Source organism: Lutra lutra, chromosome X (assembly GCF_902655055.1).
Source record: "Lutra lutra chromosome X, mLutLut1.2, whole genome shotgun sequence".
Taxonomy (NCBI): Eukaryota; Metazoa; Chordata; class Mammalia; order Carnivora; family Mustelidae; genus Lutra; species Lutra lutra.
The window spans coordinates 84,631,772-84,647,247 of NC_062296.1; the positions used below are offsets into that span (position 1 = coordinate 84,631,772).

The 15,476-nt window shown below is 40.1% G+C and overlaps 1 protein-coding gene across 30 annotated transcripts in view; it reads left to right on the forward strand.

Annotated features, from left to right (window-relative positions):
* Positions 1-15,476, forward strand: part of ADGRG2 (adhesion G protein-coupled receptor G2) — a 143,731-nt gene that overhangs the window by 100,456 nt on the left and 27,799 nt on the right. For 23 of the 30 annotated variants that reach the window (XM_047715256.1, XM_047715260.1, XM_047715261.1 and 20 more), the window contains 8 exons: positions 1,945-1,986; positions 4,463-4,516; positions 7,974-8,026; positions 8,868-8,923; positions 11,819-11,858; positions 12,352-12,389; positions 13,657-13,751; positions 14,259-14,325. In XM_047715256.1, the coding sequence (XP_047571212.1) occupies positions 1,945-1,986; positions 4,463-4,516; positions 7,974-8,026; positions 8,868-8,923; positions 11,819-11,858; positions 12,352-12,389; positions 13,657-13,751; positions 14,259-14,325 (445 nt within the window). The remainder of the gene's footprint in view (positions 1-1,944; positions 1,987-4,462; positions 4,517-7,973; positions 8,027-8,867; positions 8,924-11,818; positions 11,859-12,351; positions 12,390-13,656; positions 13,752-14,258; positions 14,326-15,476) is intronic. The other 7 variants (XM_047715267.1, XM_047715271.1, XM_047715269.1 and 4 more) reach the window with 1 other exon arrangement.

Genomic DNA, 15,476 nt, shown 5'->3' on the forward strand with positions numbered 1-15,476 from the left:
TAATAGCTCGTCCTCTGCCTTCTTGGGTTTCTCACTTGTGTGGTCAGCCTTCTGGGTTGTTAAATGTTGTCTCCTTGCCTACTTCCTATGCCTTCAATTGTTGATTTACTACTCATTTCACTTTGATAGTGTCATTCTGTTGTTATCATTTTCTTGAACTCCCTCCATTTAAAATAACATTTAAAAAGTGTAATTTTTAATTATTTTGTTATCTTATTTTTGTTATCTTCGCTCATAACAAATGGAGAATATAGAAAAATATAGTGAAAAAAATAGAAATCATCTCTAATGTTACTTTTCTAAGACTGTTACTGTTAATCATTTGGTATATTTCCATTCATGATCATATATACATATGCAGTATGTGTGTGTGTGTCTTTTACGCAATAGTCATAGTGCATATAGATTTTTATGTTTTGCCCTTTTGATTTCATATTAAATTTTAAGTATTTTCTGCTGTCCATTACTATTAATGACTTGATAATATTCCATTGTGTACCATATGTTGAACATTCTTAAAGCTGTTTCTACTTTTTTAATAGAAATTGTTGCAATGAACATCCTTGTGCGAACATTTTGCATTCATTCCCGATTTCCGTAGGAAGCATTCTAAGGATTGGATGTAATGGGTTAGCAGTTGGCGAGTATTTTAAGGTCCTTGATAGATACACTGCTCAGTTACCCTCTTGAAAGCTTGTACCCAGCAACATTCCTGTCGGCAGTGAATGAGGATATCCGTGTCACCGTACCTTTGCTGAGAGCTGAGACTATTTCACATATAATCGGAGCTTTCAATTCTGTAGGTTCTGTTTTACATTCTCGATTAGTGAGGTTGAACATTTTTCCCCAAAAGCACTTTTGTTTCTAGAACCAGAAGTTCATTTCATAGATGTGTTTTGTTTGCTCTGGGAAGGATAGTATCAGGGCAAACCAAATACTATATGATAATGCAAAATACTGTCAGCATCTGTAATTACCACCAGCCATTACCCATGAGTCAGTCACAAACTAAAACGGGAACTCATCAGTCACACATAACACAATCGAGGTTTCAGAAGCTGGTAATGTAACGTTATCATTCTTAAGTGCTTCTCTAAGATCTGAGCTTTGTGTTCTTTTCAGAATTTGCCACTCACCCAGGCAGACAGACCTTTGCAAATCTGTGCCCCTATCACAGCCTCTTCTAATTGGCCATCCAGTCCCGGCCGGTTAGCTCAGTTGGTTAGAGCGTGGTGCTAATTGGCCATCCTTAAGGCAAGGATTTCTAAACCTGGTTCTCCGTTATCTGAGAAATGAACCCAACATACTCTGGGGAAGCCATTTCTAAGGTTTGCTTCTTCAGAGCGTGTTCCTATTAGCCTGCAGTTTGAACAGTTCTGTCCTGGTTCTGCTGTGAGGTTATTGTACAACCGTAGTCGAGTGTTTCAGCCTCTTTGAGAATAATCATATCTACGGATGTAATAGCGATAATATTATGTTAGCTCCTAGAGAAAATAGCAGGACATTTTCTTGATTATAGAGTATGCAGTATTTTAGATCTTGTGTTTCCATTAAGTTTTATTCTGAACCACCTTTTCTTTGCAACCTGTCGCCTGAAGGTCCTGAGAGTGGCTTAATTCTACATATCTGAAGTGTAACTCTACATTAATTTGTCTAGCAGCAGCACGTGGAAACCACAGTAGAATGGCACAAACAGTGGGGTGCGTAATGGGTGGGAGAGAACTGGGTAAACACGGGAATCCAAAGCCCACACCCACCCTATTTCAGTGCTATAGGATCTGGGTATGTGATTTCCCTTTATTCTGCTGCCGGGAAGAGCCATAGTGGCCAAAAGGTGTCAACAGTATGATTTTCTTAGCACTTCACTAAAATGCTACTCATGGCAAATTGTTTTTTAAAAACAAGCAACAGTTCTGCTCTAATATTTAAATTGCTTCTTTGCAGAAAAAACTAAAATCACTATAGTAAAAACCTTCAATGCATCAGGTATGATTTACTATCAATATCAAGACTTTTTTCTTTTTTATAACTAAAGTAAAATGAAACAAATGGCTGGTTTTTATGTTTTCTTTCTCTTTTCTCCTACCTTTTAAAATGAAATCTGTTCTTAATGAATAGATGTTTATGCACTGGGTACCTGAAGTTGTACTAAGTGTCTGGGGCTATATACTCACGATGTTACACAGTGCCCACCCTTCAGAATCTTCTAGTTTGGGGAGAGATAAGGCAGATAAAGAGATAACTAACACAAACATGTATGCAGATAAAGGCAAATGATAACACAGGTGTTTCTGACATGGTTAAGAAGCGTGGGAAATAAAAGGGCTGGTGCTAGTGGTTATCAATGGGATGTAATTTATGAGGGAAGGTTTCTTTTTTTTTTTTTTTTTTTTTTTTTTTTTTTTTTTTTTTTTTTTTTTTTTTTTAATTTTTTTATTTTTTCAGCATAACAGTATTCATTATTTTTTGCACCACACCCAGTGCTCCATGCAATCTGTGCCCTCCACAATACCCACCACCTGGTGCCCCAACCTCCCACCCCCCACCCCTTCAAAATTCCCAGATCGTTTTTCAGAGTCCATAGTCTCTCATGGTTCACCTCCCCTTCCAATTTCTGAGGGAAGGTTTCTTAGAGGAGTCAACCTCAAACTCTTTTGAAATCAAATAAAGGGATGTACTTTTAAGTACCTAGTGCAAGAGTAGGAATACGCGATTTGCTTAACAAAGGCTTCTGGTTGATTTCAAATAGGGGTTGGCAAACTGTGGCCTGCAGGGCAAATATGGCCCACTGCCTGTTTTTGTAAATAAAGTTTTATTGGGACACTGCCATGCCTGTTTGTTTACATGTTATCTATGGCTACTTTTCCAGTACAATGAACAGGAGAGTCGAGTAGTTGTGACAGAGACTATATGGCCCACAAAGCCTAAAATATTTATTTTTTGACCCTTTATAAGGTTTTCTTACTCACGATTTAAAGGATAACCTGTGGCCATGTACTCGGGGCCATGTACTCGGGGAAAACAGATAAGCCCTAAGAATGGGAAAGAAAATTCTCAGGGTTCTTGAGCAGCTAAAGACGCACATCGCTGGAAACAAAGGTGCCAAAAATTTAGAGAAAGATGAGAGATGGAGGGTAACACTGAGTGAACAGTAGACCAAGGATTGTAGAGAACATTTAAAGCATTACTACCCACCATCTAAAGCAGGTATATTCAAAATGAAATTTCTATTTTGGCGTGGGTAACATTGCTGTGAAACAATATAGAATTCTACATGTCGGGGTACCTTGTGGCACCTAAATTCAGTTTGTTCACAGAATCAAATCTCTTAGCTGAAGCATGATACCTATATAACAAACGTCACCCAGATCGTTCTGGCAGAAACCATTTCACATGCACTAACACAAGTTCTAATTTTAGTTTGTGTCCAAACTTGTTCTCTTAAGAAAAAAATTATGCACTCCTAAAGTACAATGGAAATAAAATAGCAATCGGGCATTGCATACATACTTCTGACCAAGCCAGACCTCACAAGGACAGCAAAATATTCCTTAACGTCACAGTCTTCTCCCCTTGGCACTTTGCTTAATGTGTTATCAGCATTTGCCCCTCATTTACTATAGATTTCATGTACTTCACCAAAAGGATGCAATTAAGGCAAGATTTTTAGGGGAGTAAACCTTGAGCTCTCTTCAAGTCAAAAGAAGAGATGTACTTCTCTTTTCACCAAAGGATGCAGTGTTTTTTAGGTGACTATGTAGGAAGTTTTTGGTTCTAACATGGCTTATTTCATCTCCCATTCGTCCCTCCCTCCTTTGTATGCCTGTGTGGTCTCTTGTCCTGGCCTTCCCTCCATTTTGCCCTCACTCTAACTTTTTATTTCCCGGCCGCCATCACTTACTAGACTGTAAGCTCGATGAGGGCAGGGTCTATATCTGCAACCTTCCAAAACCTGTAGAATATGGTGGTTGTTGAGCAAATAGTTTTGAATTTCATGGTTTTTGCCTAGGTGCGATGACATCGTGACACTGCTGTTCTTTCTTAATATATTTGCATAAGGAAATAAGACCAGCATTAGAGTGTTCAAGGACTCCCCTTCCCAGGAAAGGAAGGGCTATTGCATTTAAAGTCTCTATGCTCGATTTGCCTTCATACTGTTCTTTTTATGTCAGACGGGAGAGGGATTAATTGGGAACAGGACAACAAAAATTTTGAGGGAGGAGTAGGGAATTAGACAGTGACATACTAAGGAATAGTAAAGAGTCAAGCTGTATAGCTGGGCAGCTACGAAACGAAAAGTCTCTTGTTCCTCTAGTCTTTGTGGAATTCATCCAGCCAATGATACCCAACTTGCAATATTTTTGGTCCACATTTGATGCCTAAATTTGTGAATTCTCTTGACAATGTAGGATGTAAGTGTAGGTGTTGACATGTTTAACCGGCTGGGTTGTTTTCTTTGCAGGAGTCAAACCCCAGAGAAATATCTGCAATTTGTCGTCTATTTGCAATGACTCAGGTTAGTTCTTGTATACATTACATATTACCAGATAAATGAGCTCCAGAGAGAGAAAAGGTTTATTTTTCTCCTGTTGAGGATGTGATGCGTATCTCTCTGATCTCTCTCTTTTCACATCGCCTGGCTAGTAAGAAGTCCCATATGAAAACAAAAGCGAATTTTAGATCTGCCTGAAATGATCTCCCTGTTGCTTAGTGAGATGGCGATGAATTTCCTTAATATGAGAACATGAAGCTCTACACCAAATATTTTTCTCCATAGCTTTAAATCCATAACTAATATCCTTAGAGTTGATCTGTGAGTATTAACTAGTAATGAACTTAATTATTGAAAGCCACTTCTGGTATATCAATCCCTCAAGTTTTTCCATAGGCCCTTAAGTATTATAGCTTAGAAAGAGGGTGTTGTCTTTTGCTAAAAGTAAAATAAACCGCAGTACCGGAATGTTGAAAACCTCACGTATACCTAGTTTAATTGGATGCTAATTCCAGTAGTGCCCAGAGTGTACTTTGCCATCCTTAACCCAGACTGTGCCCACTATTTTTTGAATTGAAGATGGAAATCTCTTGAGAACACACTGTTTTTGAAATGGGAATAGTTTCCCTTCTGCCATGGGCCAGAAGGAATGAAACAGCCATTTTTCTCACGTTGGTTTGGCTCTCTGGGTTTCTTTCCTTATTAAAACCAATGAAAGCAGATGTGAAAAACATAAAAACATGGTGTGGCAGGTCAGAACTGGATCATGGGAAGAGAGAGGAGGAAGGTAGTGAATTGTAATATTAAAGTCTTAAAAAACAATCCTTATAGGAATATTTCCCATTTCTTCGGTTCCTTTTGTTCTGTTTCCTTTAATAATTTGTTTTAAAAACATAGGAAACAACTTCAAGTAAAAGAAGTTAAGGTTGGATAGTATTAGAAAAGAAGAAAACCTTGTATTCAAAGAATGGTCCCCAAAACTTTTCTGCTTGTGTGAATGTGAGATTTACGTATATGAACTTTCTGCTGATAGAATGCACCAGGTAGAGTGTAGTAGGCAGATATTAGCTGTTTTGATTAAATGGAAAAAAGACTGGTTAGATATATTTCACTTTCACATATGTTGTAATTCTTCTTCTTCTTCCCTCCCTCTTTTCTTACCCTTCTCTTACTGAATTCTCTGTCATTTCATTATTTTTACGCTTCATCTGTGTTTTGGACTGGTGACTAATGTCTAGTTTAGTGTTGTGTCTACATGATGTTTGATAACTTTGCAAATTGAACATTTAGTTTAAAAAAAAAAAGGTCATCTTGAATAACAGATGCCAGGAAGCTGGTTGGAGTAATGTTTTCCCCAATTAAGTGACTGAATTGACCATTTGTTTTAGTGTCTGGTGAAAACAACGTCATCAGGGAACCAACTCTTTTGGCACCGGAAATCCCATGGTATCCTGCCAGAAACTAGAAACCTTCACTTCTCTCGGGTTCCAATCTGAGACCATTAAGGGAAACGGAGGCTGGTGGAAAAACTGGGAGCTGACCAGGCAGAGTTAGGCTGAGGGTCAGAAGCTTCCCAATTGCTCTGCTACCTCTGGGCTCTGGGCACGCTTCTGAAATTCAGCGTGCGTTCCACAAGACTGAAGGATGAACTTGGAGAACCAAGGGGGGTGAGGGAGAGAAACTGTGGGTGTCGGCATGCACTCACTAAATACATTTTTAATAGCTAAGTCCCCCCCCCCAAATTTAGAAGTAATTCTATGCATATATCAAGTATCTTTACTTTTAATAATTCTATGCTGCATTAATTGAGATTTCGGTATCAATACGCCAAAGTTGAGGTTCTCAGTAGGGAAGTTGCTAAAAGAGATAAATCCTGTTAGTTACTGGGCCTGTGGCTTTGTCGGCCATTTTAAGTGGAAGTGGACCATTAGGTTCTTGGCTATGGGCATCAGTGGTACTTTGGGTTGCTGTAAGAGATGGCTGAGAAGGCATTTAAGCCTCCAGCTCAGGAGTTGACAAACGACTGTCCATAGTCTAAATAATGCCTGCCACCTGTTTTTGTAAATAAAGTTTTATTGGGACATAGCCATGTCATTTGTGTACATATTGTTTGGCGTCTCATGCTACAACTACAAAGTTGAGTAGTTCTAACAGAACGTATGGCCCACAAAACCTTAAATGTCTGATCGGATACCAGAAAAATGGCTGACACCTACCCTAGTTTGTATGACCTCTTTGCCTTCTGCTCAAGAGGCCAGTTTTGTGTCTCTGTAGATTATGAAGTGCACACAGTGTATTTGTGTTAAGCAGTCTCTATTTTCTTTCTTTCTTTCTTTCTTTCTTTCTTTCTTTCTTTCTTTCTTTCTTTTTTGATCGACTTGGAGCCCCTCCAAGTATACCCTGTAGGAAACGGGTTGACTGAAATTGAGTTCTGTATTTTCCCGAAGTGCGCATTTTAAGAACAGAGTTTCTGGCATTTCTGGAACAAAAGACACAGTGAGTTGTTCAACTGAACAAAGGATTTTCCCTGCATACTATTCAGGTTTCAAAAGCAAAATCTTAACTTTGTTCTTGGAGAGAGATTGCACTTGGTAGCTCTATTTCTAAAAGGAAGAAAAAGGGGTGCCCAGGTGGCTTATCCGTTAAGCGGCTGCCTTTGGCTCAGGTCATGACCCCTGGGTGCTGGGATCGAGCCCCACATCGGGCTCCCTGCTCAGGGGGAAGCCTGCTTCTCCCTCACACACTCCTGCTTGTGTTCCCTCTCTTGCTGTGTCTCTCTCTGTCAAATAAATAAATAAAATCTTAAAAAAAAAAAGGTCAAATGACAAGGAATAATTAGACTGTTATACGGCTGCTTAATTTCTGAGAAACGCTTTTTCTCTCCCTCCTTTTTGTATGTAACTACAACCAGAAAACCCCAAAAGATTATTTTTTAAAGATTTTTATTTTATTCATTTGAGAGAAGACAAACAGAGTACAAGCACAAGCAGGGGCAGAGGGAGAGGGAGAAGCAGGCTCCCCACCGAGCAGGGAGCCTGGGTACAGGGCTCCATCCAAGGACCCTGGGATCATGACCTGAACCAAAGGCAGAAGCTTAACTAACTGAGTCACCCTGGTGCCCCCCAAAGTATTTTGTATGTTAGAGCCAGTTCCCCAAGTTAGCATCTTTATGGGAAACGAGGCTCTGATGAGCAGCATGTAGGATTAAAATTTCTTGACCAGGAGACAAGGTTTTTCTCTTTCCACATTCCCACACAGAATTTATTGTTCACATTTTCTGAAAATTGTACTGATGGTCATTGAGTACGGTTCTGACAGAAAAGACGGTAAATGTGAGTAACTGCGAAGAATTTGACGAAACCATTTATTTTATTAGTTTGATTATTAATTATTAATCTGATAATCTTTTCCTGTGTTGTATTATTATCCTTAAGCTCTAAGGATGCAAGTCTCAAATTTTGTTTTCCAAATTTATTTTTAGCATTCTTTAGAGGTGAAATAATGTTTCCATATGAAGAAAGCAATGGTACCCAGGTAGGTTTTAAAAGATTTTTTTTTAAATTGTAATTTTAAAAAGCAAGTGCTTGTGCATTTAAAGATTTGTTTAAGGTTCAGATTATTCGTGGTATTTGGCATATTTACTTTTAGGACCAAATTTAAGTAAAAACGTGTTGTTGAATCACTAGCTTTGTCAAGAGGGTTTGTCTTCATAATAATCACGGTACTTTGTTAATAAGTATATTTCAGTTTTCACTAAGCTTGCTGCTGAATGTTTATATGCTGGAATCCTATTGCCTTTAAAAGATTTTTTAAATTATAGTAGAAACTTCTGGCAATAAGAAATATATTGAATCTAAGAGGAGTCTTATGAATCTGATTCTGTTCCAGCCCACAGGGGATTTAGAGACAGTAGTGTCAGTCTTCCCATGACCTAGATCGGGTCAGAGGATCCCAGCCAAATGTGGTTTGTTCTTTTAGTGACTATTTCCTGAGCACCCACTATGCGCCAGGTGAGGAAGAAGGTGCTAGAAATGCAGTGGAGTCTGCTACCAAGTTCCCTCTTTACACTGGTATCCTTACTTACGTCTGGGACCTTTTAAGGTGGAGAGCTTTAACGTGTTCTTCTTGGGGAACCCTTGGAACAATGAAATCAGTGAGCACATTGGACTTGCTGATTCAGAATATTTTTTAAAGGAAATATAAAAACAGAAACCAGCTCAGTCAATAGGATTTGATCTTTGGTTATCATTCCGTTTTAGGGTGTATTTCTTTGGGTGGCCAACGAAACTGAAGAACAACTTCTTGTTAGAGAATGTAAAAAAAAAAACCCACAACAGTATTTGTTATATTCTTAATGATTTTGTGCCCCTAACAGAATCAAAATGCGGCTAATGGCACCTTATCGGGCATCCTGTCTCTAAGGGAATCGAGGTGAGTAATCTGCTGCTTGATTTAAAAGTTAAGACATCAGCCACGGAAAGATGCTTGTTGAGTGGTCTTTACTTTTGGAAACTGAGAAGGGGAAATAGACCCAAAGCTTATAAAGAATTGGTTCTTGACTTCTTAGTGGATAGACGGTAGTCACCCGTCATCAAATAGCCCTGTGAGGCTCTTCTCCTTGACACTCCGTAGATACGTTAAGAGGTCAGTTTGAATTGGTATTTGAGCTTTAATATGATTTGGTAGAAAGGTTGGAAGAGGAGTTCAAGGTGGGATGCTGTGTGTTCCATTTGTTCGTGCTTTCATGAAGCCTCAGTCATTCAAAAGTCAGAGAGGTCTTCGTGAAGTAGGTACCAGCTTCCAGGTTCAAGCATGGACAGTGAGAAATACATTACAAATACAGGTGCTCCCAGTCAGACACGAGGTCAAAATATCAGTCTAGGCTTGGAGTCAGTCTTACCTGAGCGTCGCTGGGAGCAGAAACATCATGTCTTCATCCCCGCGCTTGGAAGCAGCATCGGAAATAAAATTTACCTGCTCTCAACCTTGCTACTACCCCTCAAATGAGGTTTGCATCAAATTTTGAACTAAATCCAAAATGCCCGGGGAGTATCTGTGATGATATTGAACTAGGTCAAAAACAAAACAACACGAAACAAAACAAAACAAAAAAGAACACTCTTTAAGGGTCATCCTTTCAATTAGCATTTTGACCTGGCCGCTTCCCCTGGGTTAGCAGTGCGGAGGTGGAGGGGAGCCTTATATCTCTTATATCTGATATCTGGGGGCTATCAGACATCTGTAGGGCTCCCCTAGTGAGAGTGGTGAGAACTGGGTGAGAACTGGGATGGACAGGAGTGGTGTTTCTGTCCTTTATTGCTATTTTTTGAACTCCTAATAAAAACGTAGCTTTCCTAGCTATTCAGAGTATATGTATGAAATAAAAAGCAGAAAATCTCAATGTTCTAGAAGTATCTTAAACTTTAGATGGGAAACAATGTGGATAAGATACATTTTTTCATTTTTTCAACTTTTAAAAAAGATTTCATTTATTTTATTTGAGAGAGAGAAAGAGTGAGAGAGAGAGAGAGAGAGAGAGCACGAGAGGGAGGAGAATCAGAGGGAGACTCGGACTCCCCAGTGAGCAGAAAGCCTGGTGCTGGACTCCAGGATCGTGACCTGAGCTGAAGGGAGACACTTAATTGACTGAGCCACCCAGGCGCCCCAAGATACATTTTTTTAAACTCACAAATTTGTAAATAAAACACAAATTTGCATATTTACAATTCATCTGAATTATTAGATTTGAAATACAGAGGAATTCATTTAAAGCCACAAAGCATTTGTTGGGTTCCTACTATGGATTTGGCCTTTGGGATAAACCCAACACTCAGGATGGAAAACTGTTCTAGAACAATGGTTCTCTACCCTGGCCACATAGTAAAATCACCTGGGGGAGCTTTTAAAAATCCTGATGTCCAGGCACACTATAACAATTAGATCAGTATTTGGGGGCTGGGACACAGAAGTTGGTACTTTTGAATGCCCCCTGGTGGTTCTAGCCTGAGGCCAATTTTTAGAACCAGGAGTCTAGAGTCTGGTAGAATAGACCTAGGATGCAAACAAATAATGATACAGTACAATCCCTACAATGAATGCGATATGTCTAGGGCACCGAAGGATGTTCTACATATCTAAATACAGAGCAGGCAGAGTGGATGGACTTGAACCCAGGAACCAGGGAGATCCCCGGAAAGGTAGCCTCTGAGCACAGTTAAGGAGGAGTGGCTCCTGCCAAATAGAAAAGCTAGCTGATTACTTATTATTGTCACAATTGTTCTCTTCTTTCCTCTAGACCTTCCCTGGAACCACCTAGAACTATTGCCCATTCCTTGGAGCTGGGTTTCTTAGCCTTGGCACTATTGCCATTTTGGACCTGATCGTCCTCTAGTATGCGGGGCTGTGTTTGCACTGTAGGAGCTGTAACAGATCTATGACCTCTACCCACTAGGTGCCAGTAACACCCAGCCCCCAACTGTGACAATCAAAAACATCTCCAGATATTGCCTAATGTCCTCTGCGGGACAGAGTCTGTCCCGCCCCCCCCAGTTGAGAATGGTTGCCTTAGAGTGAATTCTCCTCCCCCTCCTCCTTTCCCCTCTCCTCCTCCTCCTCTTCTTCTTCATTTATTTGAGAGAGAAGGGCAGAGGAGGGAGAAGCAGGCTCCCCCTGAGCAAGAAGCCTGACATAGCCCATCCCAGGACCTCAAAATCATGACCCATGGCCTGAGCCACCCAGGCACTCCTAGAGTGAATTCTTTAACTAGGTTTCTTTTATCCTAACCTCTCGTGAAACTCTTCCACATTGAAGAAATAAAGGTGTTGTTTGAGAGGGATTAGAGGAAAGGCAAGAGGGAGATTCTGGAAGAGGAGTGCTGAGGAGGGGAATGGGGGCTGGAGAGTGCTAGAGGGTGGTGGGGTCAGGTGGAGAGGGAGTGAGGAAGAAATCAGGGGTGCAGGGCCCCACGGTGATTGGTGAGCCCCTCTCAGAAATTTTGCCTTGGGCTGGCTCTCCCTTGGGCCCTCTGCCAGAAGAAGCTGCCTGGGGGTTGCAGGAGCCTAATGAATAACAAGATCGTTCAACCATAATTTATATCTTGCTGTTGGATAGAACTGATACAGCTTCTGTCTGGCTAGTTTCCCTTGTCATATAAATAATTTATTTTTCTCACATAGGAATCTCTTAGTATACCCAGTGTTTCTTCAAAGTGAACACTGGAAACAGTAAATACCATAGGCTTAATTTAATTGCTAAAAATCTAACTTGTTTTGAATTTAACGTCGCCAGTGATCTCCTTCACGTCAATTTCTCTTGTTTTATTAACAGACGATCAGAGCTAAACAAAATCCTGCAAACCTTAAGTGAGGTAATCAGAGAACATCCTATGCCTTGTTTATCATTACTGTTTCTGTTTGGGGGAAAGCATGGAGTTCTGCGTTCCTGAGGAGAAATGTATTCAAACTTCCCCAAATCTGTCATAGAGAAAGATTGACTAGACTAATTCCGTTGCCCCAAAAATTCGAACTGGATGGATCCAGAATCAGAGCTGGAAATAACCATGGGTGGATGTTACAGGGAAAGTTTCCTAAAACGAGGGCCCCAGAATGAGCTCCCTTGTGTGGTAGTGAGTTCTTGACGGTAGCAGGATGCAGGCAAACCTTGTTTGCCCCAGTAGCTTTGACAGTTGGGCGGAAATCCAACAGCAATGTGAATTGGATCGTCCCTAGGGGTTATTGTGATTCTAAGGTTCTGTGAGGCTGTGATAAGTGCTGGGTTGTTTTGACTGACATTTACAACTGTCAAAGGAATATATATATATATGTGTGTGTGTGTGTGTGTGTGTGTGTATTTTTTTCCAGACTTATTTTACCGTGTGTGCCACAGCAGAGGCCCAAAGGTTAGTCATTTTTAATACTTTTATCCATATTATTTCGCTACTCATGAGAAATAAGGTATTGAGGGGTTTTAAATGTGTTCCTCTAAAATAAATAATATTTAAAAAATAAATACATACATATGCATACATTTTGGATATATGTTTTTGGTCTCTGAAACACTCATCGCTCTGTTACATGTGTCTTCCCGTTTCTTTGTGGATTGCAGAGGGGTGGGTAGGATTGCGCCATTTGCCTCTGGTGCTGTGATGCTAAGAACTGTCAGTATCCTTAGCCACAAGGGCCACCAGTATAACCAAGAAATGGCTCCCAGTGGTCCAGTCTAGTGAAGGCAAGACAGAGAAGGAGGAACATAATATGGTGCTTGGGAGAAGGAGAGAAGGGAGGAAAAGACAGGAATGCAGGAGAAGAGAAGAAATTAAAAAGAGGTGCAGGGGTGAATCAGAGATTGCCAGACAATTATTTGAGGTTGCACAGATGATCTTGTTACATTGTGTCCATCAGCTGTCCTGGCTGCATAAGCTAATGGCTCACATGGGTCAGTAATGTCGTCACCTGAATCCTGAGCATTCTGTGATAGCACAGGTCCCAGAAAGTGACAGTTTCTGCTCATCAAGCTGTTCATTGGTACAGATAATGGCAATTGCTCATAAAACTGTAGATTGAATCCCTATCTACTAAATATATATATATATATATATATATATATTGAGTTCTTGTCATTTACCACTTTTGGTTATTTGCAACATTAACATGTTTTCGCGTAAATCAAGACTAAAGAAAAAAAATAAGCGATAATGTCTTAAATTGCTAGTTATCCAATGATCTAGATTGAATTGCCAGAGAAGTTTTGGATTTAAGAGACCTTGATGTTCATCCAGGCTGGTATGTGACAGGGCTCTCATGATGGAAATTCAAACACCGACAGATAATAGACAAGTAGCCAGCTAGGGGTAAGACTCTAGATGTTAAGATGCTTGTCTTTGCAAGCAAGTTGCACCCCTGCCAGTTCCTAGTTCCTGCAGGCAAAATGAATCAACAACAGTTGTGTGTGGTCACAGGGTCTCTGGTTTGCAACCTCTGAGACCGTAAACCTCTATAAATGTCTCATGGTCAAAGTCATGGGTGTTCGCAAGCTCATTGGGGTGTCACCAAGTTCATAGCATCAGTGTCTCCTTTCCTCACTCCCAAGTTTGAAAAAGCATTTACTAATCTGTAGGTAGATTTCCAGTTTAGTAACATTCCGATTATCTATATTTCTCTTCACAGCACATTAAATTGTACATTCACAATAAAAATGAATAAAACAATGAACATATGTGCTGTAATGGTTGCTTTGAAAAGAGCAAAGATTCATCCGATGGGTAAGTTGTCTCTATCTTTATTGCTGTGTTCTTTTTCACATGACTTCGATGTGTTCTTCTTAAAACTGAAAATATAATAAATAAATTTAGGTATGTGATAGCTTCCATTTTGACTCTTGGACAGTTTTTAGTGAGCTCTAAAAGGTGATTCTCCCCGACCCTTCAGTAAAGTTTCAGTATACTGTATTTGAAAATAAGATAGGAAAAAAACCCTACTGAGAGGGACTTCTGTCTGGAATGTTTGATGCATTGCTGCTGGGTGTGTTTACTTCAGAATTTTTAGGAGCTGCTGAAGAGTAATAGCTATAAATATTTTTGAGCACCTGTTATGTACATGTATGATTGTCAGTATAATAGTATCCAGGGTTTTTTTTTTAATCACCTGTTTTAGACAAGGCTTTATAAAATGCAGCCACTGTAGAAACCATAATACTTGATGGATCTGAGCTTCTGCCTTGCCTTGTTCTTGACCATGTATTTTCTTCTTTCTTTTACTGCTGTCTCCAGAACAGTGCTGCTGTTCTGTCAGGATACCATGCCCTTCCTCGCCGGAAGAGTTAGGAAAACTGCAGTGGTACGTAGCAAACAGGATGACCTTTTTCCTAAAAGTAATAATGATAATAATAATAACAATAATAATATTTAATTGCCATGTTGGCTAAGGAATTCTGGAATTTTGACTGTGAAGAAGGGCTTTCAGTTTTAGGGGAAATGCAGTTTTTTATTGTATCAAGTTTCCACTTGGACCATTACTTTGAAATAATGGTTTGCAATCTTGGTTGCACATCAGAATCTCCTGGGGAGTATTAGAAATATTCTGGCCACCTCCCTCCAACCTTCTAGCCTCACCAACTGAATGTCATCATATTTTTAAATTCTTCTAGTGTGGTAGTTGAGAAAGGGCAACTCAGTGGTGTTTTAATTTGCACTTCTCTTATGAGGACTGTTTGAACATTTTTCATGTATTTGGGGTCATTTTTGTATCTTTCTTGTTAATTGTGCATTCATGTCTTTCCCGCCTTTTCTACTGGATATTTTTTTTAAAGATTTTATTTATTTATTTGATAGAGAATGCACGTAAGTAGGCAGAGCGGCTGGCAGAAGGAGAGGGAGAAGCGGTCTTTCCGTGGCGTGGGGAACGTGATGTGGGGCTCAATCCCAGGACCCTTGGGATCATGACCTGAGCCAAAGGCAGAGGCTTTAACTCACTGAGCCACCTAGGCACCCCTGATTTTTTTTTAAGATTTTATTTATTTGATAGAGAGAGCAGGTGGAGGAGCAGAGAGAGAGAGGTAGAGAGAGAACATCTGGCAGATTCCCACTGAGCACAAAGCCCAACACAGGACCCCATCTCACGACCCTAAGATCCTGACCTGAGCCAAAAGCAGGAATAAATGTTTATAACCCACCCTACCACCCAGGCGCCCCTGATCACCTGATCAGTTTTTAAGAGTCCTTTATATAGTGGGGATATTAACCCTTTGTGGTATATGTTGCAAATATTTTCTCCCAGTTTGTCAATTATCTTTTGATTTCATGTTTTTGTCATGCGAATTAAATTTTTAAAAAATGTAGTTAAGGGGCTCCTGCCTGGTGGTTTAGTTGGTAAAGCATCTGCCTTCCATTCAGATCATGATCTTGGGCTCTTGAGATCCAGTCCTGCACCCCAAGCTCCCAGCTTGGCGGGGATCCTGCTTCTGCCTCTTCCTCTGTCTGCCTGCCACT